This window comes from Halyomorpha halys, unplaced genomic scaffold, assembly GCF_000696795.3.
Source record: "Halyomorpha halys isolate HHAL.00 unplaced genomic scaffold, Hhal_1.1 Scaffold1281.1, whole genome shotgun sequence".
NCBI lineage: Eukaryota > Metazoa > Arthropoda > Insecta > Hemiptera > Pentatomidae > Halyomorpha > Halyomorpha halys.
Window position 1 is genome coordinate 159,635 of NW_027114067.1, and position 9,587 is coordinate 169,221.

General features: G+C 30.9%; 1 protein-coding gene across 1 annotated transcript; it reads right to left on the reverse strand.

Annotated features, from left to right (window-relative positions):
* Nucleotides 1-1,266: 1,266 nt before the first annotated feature.
* On the reverse strand, nt 1,267-8,752 carry LOC106689113 (zinc finger autosomal protein-like). Its single transcript, XM_067051341.1, has 2 exons — nt 8,313-8,752; nt 1,267-2,528 (listed from the first exon to the last, which is right to left on the reverse strand). Exon 2 carries the CDS (start codon nt 2,446-2,448, stop codon nt 1,792-1,794), a length of 657 nt encoding a protein of 218 aa, XP_066907442.1. The 5' UTR covers nt 2,449-2,528; nt 8,313-8,752; the 3' UTR covers nt 1,267-1,791.
* Nucleotides 8,753-9,587: the final 835 nt, after the last annotated feature.

A 9,587-nucleotide genomic window follows, 5' to 3' on the forward strand; every position in this document is an offset into this window, starting at 1 on the left:
AGGAATTTGGGCTTTACCATCTCGGGAGAAGGTTACCGACTGTAACGGTGGATATTTTGATGAATAAAGGTGATTATTTGAAAATATTTATTTATTTATAATTTCCCCCAAAAAAACGACAGGACTTTTTGAATGACCTGGTATATTAATACATTAAATGATAAAATAAAATGGGAAATTAAAGCTATAAATTATTATTAGAGAATATTTGTTTATAGGAGAAAGTATTGGTCATTTAAATAAGAGATGTTATGTCTTAAATAAACAAAAGTAAAAATAATTGAAAATTAAAATAAACAAAATATAAATTTAACTCTAAACATCACATCACATTAAATAAAATTTTTATAATTTTCATCAAATACTATGGTTTCAAATTTTTAGATGCAAGTTCACCGTTGGATGAGATGATTTCTTAATAATAATTTATCATTAATATTTCTGCTTTCAACTGCACTTAAATATATTTTGTTTGAACATTATCATAGTTATTTGATCATTATCATATTTAAATAGTCCACTATTTAATTAAATTGTCTCTGTTATCGTATTTAACATTTTGTGAATTTTGTAATTCTCAGAAATACTTTTACTAATATTTATAGAGATATAATTTCCCTAGAAAGACTAAAATGTGCCTTGTCTACATGAATTCTTAGAAGGAACTGCTTATTTAAGATGAATTAACTTTTTCTGGTCATGAACTGCACACGGCATGCCTTGGTGGTTTCCGATACGAAACTGCTTCATTTGTTCTTACATTGCCTGGTACTAGTTAAATATTTAAACTAATGAAAGTCTTTTTTTCTTTTTTAATTGCGACTAGCAATCTTTTTATGTTGACAAATAATTACTAATTAGTTTTTAAGACATTCTCAGTTTTACAAATTCTCATTGGCATAATATATTGTCAATAGTAAGAGCGTGGTGATTTGCTTCTTTTTGATTTAGACTGTGCTGTTCTCTCTTACCAAAAAATTATTCTTATGTTCAAATATTCAAGACATTTAAATTTATAAACCAAAAATTAAGAACACTTATAAATGATTAAATAAATGTTATTTATTAATATGCTAATTAAGATGACTAATAATCCTATATTTCAAAAGAATTATTTATAAATTGTTAATAAATCATAATTTAGACATACATTTTCTTTTATCATAAAAATAACCATGTTTTATCCATACTATAATTATTGATCAATTCTTTCTTATATCATTAATATTAAGTTTTAATTGTTCAATTTTCAATGTCTATGTTCTGATTATTGTAACAGTTAATTTTTTTTGTTTTATTTTGACAAGAGACTCCAATTTCACTGCAATACATTATGCATTAGTGAAATTTTAAATAAAATCCTTAATTTTAAATACAATTTATAAAAAAATGTAATAAACTAATATAAATATCTATATTTTCATAATCTTTGTGGCCTTAATTTAATTTCTAACCTATCTTCTGGCAAGACAGCATTATCTATACCAGTAATACAATTTAAATTATCCTCATGTACGCACAAGTTTAAATTAAAACTGATACATAAGTGAATTAAAAACAGAAAAAAAACTTGCAGGCAGGACTGAGATCACTCTCGCATTGCCTAACTGAAAGGGTGAAACAGTACCTTGTTGATGTTCCTGCGAGGTAAAACTATTTCAACAAGTCTATTTAATTCTTTTGGGTCTCAAAATTAGCAATTCTACTTTATCAAGGTTCAACCAAAATATTACAGTTCACAACTAATGATATCCCAAACCTAAGCAAAATTTACTATCATTCCAAGTTTTTTTATTTTAATTTCTCAGCATAATGACGGGCCATTATATGTTTTTTCATATACCCAGATTGAATTGATTTATAATCACAATGAGGACATTGATTGGGCTTCTCACCTGTATGACGGGCCATTATATGACTTTTCAAATTTCCAGATTGCACTGATTTATAATCACAGTGAGGACATTGGTGTGGCTTCTCACCTGTATGACAGGCCATTATATGTTTTTTCATACCTCCAGGTGCTACTGATCTATAATCACAATGAGGACATTGATGGGGTTTCTCACCTGTGTGACGGAACATTATATGACTTTTCATACTAGCAGATGCTAATGACTTATAATCACAGTGAGGACATTGATGAGGCTTCTCACCTGTGTGATAGGCCATAATATGTCTTTTCATATGTTCAGATCGTATTGATTTATAATCACAGTGAGGGCATTGATGGGACTTCTCACATGTATGACGAGCCATTATATGTCGTTTCATATGATCAGATTTTATTGATTTATAATCACAGTGAGGACAATGATGGGACTGCTCACCAGTATGTCGACCCATTATATGCTTTTTCATACTTCCAGATTCTACTGATTTATAATCACAGTGAGGACATTGATGAGCCTTCTCACCTGTATGACGAGCCATTATATGATTTTTCATATTTCCAGATTGGGCAGTTTTATAATCACAATGAGGACATTGATGGAACTTCTCTCCTCTATGACAACTATCTTTGGCACCTATAAGCAATAAATTACCATATTAAAAAAACACATGAAGCTATTAAGTGGAAATCAATCAAATATAATCATTATTAAGTCTTTTAAAACTTTTACAATATATAATTGATAACTTCTTAACATTTTGCTGCTAAAAGAGTTTATAAATAAATTACATAGGTATATATGATTTGATATGACAGCATGGTGTGATTTTATAAGAGTATTCAAATGATTTTTAGGCAACAATCAGAATGAAAAATACAAAAACATCTGTGTGATAAATTTTTGAAAACCAATGTAATATGAGCTATAAGCTAAACAAGTTTAAAAAGTATTTTATTGTATCACCAGATAAATGTATTTTTGAAATGATACCAAATTTTACAGTATAAGAGCCATCAGCTATGATGATTTTACAAATCCAAGGCCAGGGCACATCAAAACAAGGTGCCCTCACATAAGCGGAAGTCTTGTGATGAATTCATCATCGAGGAATCATTCAAGAAACCCTGGGGTATCCTGTATAGGGTGGCCTGGGGTAAGCTGATCCCACTGCAGGTAATTTCAGCGTTGAAGCTTGGAGGTAAACAAGCATCTACTCTGGAAGAGGCGGGGAAGATGTTCATCAAGGAAACCTACCCTGGGGATAACCAAGATAATGAAGAGGATAAATTCATAAAGCACGCCACGATATATCCACATGGGTACAGATTTGTGCCCATTGTGGGACAGAAGAGATCTCTGTGTTGCCGAGGCTAAGCAAAAGACTGGTCGTGCTCCTGGTTTAGACATGATTGACAGGGTAATGTTAAACCATAGTATCCCTTACATTGAAGAAAAGGTGTTAGCGGTGTTCAATGATTATCTGGATAGGAGATACTTTCCAAGAAGCTGGACGTTAAGCTTATTTACAAAGGTGGAGACATGGATAAGCAGTTAGTCAAGTCTTAGAGGCCTATATGCCTCCTCTCTGTAATGAGCAAAATGTTGGAAACCATGGTGCTCACGAGCCTACTAGAGAAGACTGGTCTCTCAAGAGCTAGCCATCCATGGCAGCATGGATCCACTAAGGGCAGAGGAACCGCAGACGCCTTGCTGAGAGTATGCAGTGACGTTGAAGAAAGGGTGGAGAAGTATGTGCACCTCCTGTTTGACTTATCTTCCACATTTGATAGTGTTTGGTAGCCCAGTGTACTCCAACAATTCCAAAAGTATGAGGCTCCCAGCACCTTGTACGACCTCTTGAAGAGTTACCTTGGGGACAGCAAGGTAAAGAAACAAGGTAACTTCTATGACTACTACTGATACATAGTGAAGAGAGGTCTGGCAGATCTACTGGAACCTCCGAGTGTATATTGGTGCACACCCAAACAGATGGAAGAGAATCCTACAAGAAGAAACCTTGCAAGATTGGAACTGTCAGTGGGTGGCTAGCTCAAAAGGGAATGGCTACTCTAAGGATGTAGTTTGCTACCATCTCTTCACACCAACAATCAACGTGGGTACTTCCTAACTACTGGGTCTCACAATTCCCCGCAGACATGGGGGTTTCCGAGCTAAGCTCGCTGCACATGGCACCGCTGTTATGAATCGACTTATTAGCAATTATTAATATTATAGGGATCTTTGCCATATGTCTTATCATACCTGTGCTAGTTATTTGCCTGTCAACAAAGGGCACTTCACAGGTGGTTAATGGACAGGTGAAAGGGTCCTGAGCAAATCTATTAAAAGTAGGTATTGCCTGCTGGCTTTGTTGGTGGGTAGGTCAATTATAAACACTTGCACCAAACACCTTTCTAAATCAACGGTGGTGCAAGAGGTGTCATGTAACGTATTTTTCTTGGGCGTGGCTGATGATAGCCAATGAGGAAATGAGATTCCCAAAAGGCGATGTCCCTTTTTGAAACAAGTGGGGGCAGAGAAGGGCTCTTCAGAAATGGAACTCCACTGCTAAGAAAAGACACACGGCAGCGACAACACCCAAGTTACTACACCTCATGACATGATTCATTCAAATCAGAAGCTATTTAGATACACTAGGTAACAATTCATAATGTAAACAATATTTTATGGCAAACCAATTATCTGAATCATTTCAATCATTTTAATCATAGCAATAAATTATAAATAAACCCTTTGTTCCTTAATGTAGTTAATTTACTATTATACTACCCCTTGTTATATTACATAATTAATGGTAACAATATTTTATAAATAAAAAGATATTTAATTGGTAAACACACAAAAAGCCTTTGGAAAAAAATCCAATTATAATAATATTTTGCAGGACTCAATATAAATTAATTAATTAACTTATTTTTGGATAATTGCCTTCAGTAAATTCTCACATTTTTTTTTAATTATTTATTTTTATTTTTTTTAAATTTTTATATTCACTATCCTTCCTGTTTCATTTATATTCATGTATCTATATTTTAATTTATATTCATGTGTTATCTTCTTAAGTGTACTTATATTAATTACTTTATTATTCATTTTCTATTATATTTTACACTCTTCTGTATCCCCGCTCATTTGGTATATTTTATTTCTTAATTACTTACACACATTGTATCCCATTATTTTATACTTTACTTTTCCTTTGTTTTGTTTTTTTTGTTTTTGTTTTTTTCTTTGATATTTCTTCTCCCCCTATTATGTATATTACCATTTATTGTTCACCTAATTTAAATATTTTTTTTACTATGTTTACTTTACAAATTATTTTCGCTATTGTGGCATAACTGCCGTCCCCACTCCTCCCAATACCAACGGTCACTTTGCTTTTGACTGCCGTCAAAACAGGTATGCATTCTGTCTCATCATTTGATTTGTATTTTTATTTTTTAATCTCTCTATTTGTACTTTCTTTAATATTTCTTCTCTTATCTATCTGTTACTATTACCCTTTTCATTTACTATTGATAACCTTTAATTTTTCTTATTATATCTTACGTTTTTACATTTTATACCCCTGTTATTTTACACTTATGTTTTTTCTTTTTTTCCCTTTTTGTAACTATAGTGTTTGTATCTTTTTTAGCCCTGACGAAGCCCTGCAACGTGGAGCGAAACGTTGGCTCAATAAAATAGTATAATTATCTACTATTTGAGTTTTTTTTTACTGCACCCGGACCATATTCCATTCATAAAATTTTATCATGTTTTTAAAATTAATTTATAATGAATAGATTGTATTTTTAAAAAAAATTATTGACAGATCCTTGAAAATGGCAGAAATGGCTAAAACTTTGAAGTGTTAATATTGGAAGAAGATAGTGGACCATATGAAGTAGATTGGAGGAAGATAGTCCGGGTGGCGGTTAACAAAGGTATCCAAATAGAAACAAAAAACTATTTATTGTTAACCAACGTTTGCAGGGCTAAACAAGAAAACAAGATAAAAATATTTTAGAATTAACAGAACATTAAAAATAAAAAACAATTGTTAAGTTTATAAAGTATATAAAAAATTAAAAATAATAAAATATTAATAATAACAATATGAGGAAGTATACATGTTGGTAGACTGGAGACAAGTTGTTAATAAATATAACCAGATATGATATAAGTTCTCAATATATATCTAGACACATAAATTGTAGGAGACGACTCATTAAAACTAGTTTTAAATATGGTAAGGAGGTAGATGTATAAGGTACAATAGATAAGTGGTGTAGGTATGGTATAGATGAGGTATGGTATTATATAAATGGGGATATTAAGAAATTGGATAAAAATGAACATAACATCTAACAACCTGATAAGAGTAATGTTCTGCTGCAAACTGAGCAAAAAAACAGGAATAGCAGGTAGGGGAAGGATATACTTCCTGGGTGGAGACAAATTTTTTATAATATATAGATGGGTAAACTGGCAAAAGAGTCTAATCTCATATCTAATATTACAATAGATAAATATATCCAATAAATTACGAAATAAAAGTATAAGATATTACATACAAATATAAATACATTGATACATAAATAACTATAGATAAACAAATAAAGTTATTGAATAAATGTAAATATAAAGTAGTTGAATATGTGTGTAGTGTAGAGGGTAAGATATATAAACTGACAAAAAAAAGTCTGACCTCTAATCTAAAATTATAATAGGTAGATCACGTTGCATATGTGGTAAAATGTATAAGATATTATATATAACAAACAATGTAGAGGAACAGACAAAAAGGGTTTGTATATGTATAGGTAAAGTAGTATATGCATATGTATATAAATTAATTGAATAAGAGGAAAAGTAGGATGTAGATGTTATATGGTGAAGATAAAAGTAAATAGGAAGATGGTCAGGGTTGCGGCCAAAGGAGAAACAAAAATAGTTGTAAACTATGTTTTTGGGTGTCCACAAAAGTTTACAAACGGAGTGAGAATAGGGGAGGAGGGAAGTAAAATAGTCTAAAAAATCCATTTTGAGTGTGTGTTGATGAGGTTTAATATCTGTCTATAAGTGAGGGAGATATCATCTTTGTCAGTTTTGTAATCAACAGGTTTTTCTTCAAGGTTTATATGGAAGGCCTCAGATATTAAGCGTTTTTGGTGGTTGAGGATGGTAGCGAGAATGGAGGTTTTGTCAGTCAGGAGACAGCCAGAGTAGATGGGTTTAGTGTACCAATGCAAGCCATTAGCCTTTGGTCCTCATACCCTCGGGTGGTATGAGTTGAAAGAAGATAATATATCGGGAATTTTTTCATGGTTGATAATGAGAAACAGGTCATCGACGTATTTTTTAATAAAAATAATGTCTCCAGAGAATAACGGGATGACAGAGTCTAAGAGATCATTAAGAACTAAAAGATGGCCAGAGTAGGTGAGTTTAGTGTACCAATCAGTGGATACAGAACTATCGGGATTTCTTATAATACAGAGTTCCAGGAACAGGAGAGAGTGGTCAAAGAGTTAAGATAGTAAAATAGTGTTGAGACCATAAGAATGTTTTTTTTTTTATAATTAATTTCCGATGTTTCTGTTCTGTTCATTGTAACAGTTAACACTTTTTGACTTAATTTGTCAAAAGACGTAAAGTATCACAACAGATTGATATCATATTATTATTAAATTCATTCAGAATGAAATCAAAATACTGTTATTAAGTAAAATATTTTTTCATTAAATTAACACAACAATATATTATAAGATTCTTAGTACATTCGTACAATGCCTACCCTGCAGTCAATAAGATAAGTGTTTCTCACCTTCATCTGGAATAAGCAGTTCTTCTTGTTTCACAAATGTTTCTTTTGTTACAAGAGTATGTATATCTCTTGATATGAAAATAATATTTAAAACAAGGAACAGGAACAATTTCATTGCAAATATAAAAAATTTAATAAGACCATCCAAACACATTTACGAGGAAAAAAACAAAATTTTAATAGAGTACTCTTCTATATTAATTAACACATATTATAAATAAAGATGACTTTTTGAAGCTTATTATCTAACCCATTTCTTTTGGATCTCGATAGTTAAAGATGATTATAAATAAGACAGACAGTGAGTTTAAAAGTAAAACTTATCTGTCATATGAAACAAACTACGATAACTAGAGGAAATTATAGAAGGAAAGTAAATAAAATAAAATACAATAGCTGAACCGAATGAGGACTCAACAAGAGAAAATATTGCTCTAAGAGTTCCTCCCAACAACGACAGATGTGGAGAGGTGTGAAACAGTGAAATGGCAACAGTACTTAAAGTAACTAGAAGAAATAAAGTACTAGAGTAGAATCAATCTCTTTTGATTTTTTTTCCTTTTAATAAACTCAAAATGCCTTACCTTCATCAGGGATAAGCAGTTGTTCTTGTTTCACAAACGTTTCTTCTTTTACATGATTAAGTCCACCTGCTGATATGAAAACAATATTTAAAACAAGGCACAAGGGGTGTCTACTTTTTATGAGTATGAAATGGAATACCAAATATCTATCTTCAAGGCGATTGAAGAGCAATTTTTATTAAATTAAAAGAACTTGTATTCCTCAAAAGAATATTTTAAATACTCTTCCACATTGTAGACAATGTCTTCCCCACCCACTCTTGATGGCAACTCTGACCCGAGTAAGAAAGTTTTTCTTTCTATTTAAAATTTCTCTTTTCCTTTTTCCTACCCTTCATTACTGTGCATCTTTTATCAATTGTAACATATATTCCATTTTCTTTCTTACCCATTGTATCAAATAAATCTACACATTTTATTATATTAATTCAAATTGTTTTCACTATTTATATATGTTTAATCATTACTTACATATTTTATTTTATTAATTTCAATTACTCACTTACATTTTCTTTATGTTCATATTTTCATTATGTTTAATTCTTTATTTATATAAGGACTGTCTGATTTTAATAACCTTTTTTATCATTTGTTTTGTATACTTCCTCCCTTAACAATATTATATTTTATCTTCTATAAGTATCAACTACTATCTACTTAATTTACTGTTTTGTATATTTCCAAGTTTCTTTGTTATTATTTTATTTTATCATTATGTTTCTCGGAATTAAGGTTATCTTGTTTTGTTTTTCAGCCCTAATGAAGCCCTGAAATTCAAGATGAAACGTCAGTACAAATAAATGTGCTACTTATGTGTGTATCATTACTGACCGCACCACCAACCTTCTTTTCCTCAAATTAATCTATGGTCAGCTATTTCTTTATTGACCACACCACCGACCTTCTTCTCCTCATAAATTTATTGCAAATACTACTTTTAGTATTTCAAAAGAATTTGAAAAAAAAAAAATAACATATGAAATAAAAATTGTATATATAGTTGACCGTAAAAATTGATATATAAGAAGATGCTCAGGGTTGCGTTAAAAGAGAAACAAAAATAGTTTACAACTATTTATTTTCCGACATTTCGCCCCACCCCACTTTACAGGGTTTCATCAGGGCTAAAAACATACAAAATGATACAATGATAAGAATAAAAATAAGTAACAATGACAAGAGTAAAAATTTTTATAAAAATACATAAAATATACAGTTAAAAAAATTTAGGAGATGTGCATAAAACAAAAACAATACTGGGAAGGAATATATATA

Coding starts and splice junctions, on each gene's coding strand:
- LOC106689113 (XM_067051341.1), bottom strand. CDS start 2,448: ATGAAAAATCATATAATGGCTCGTCATACAGGTGAGAAGGCTCATCAA.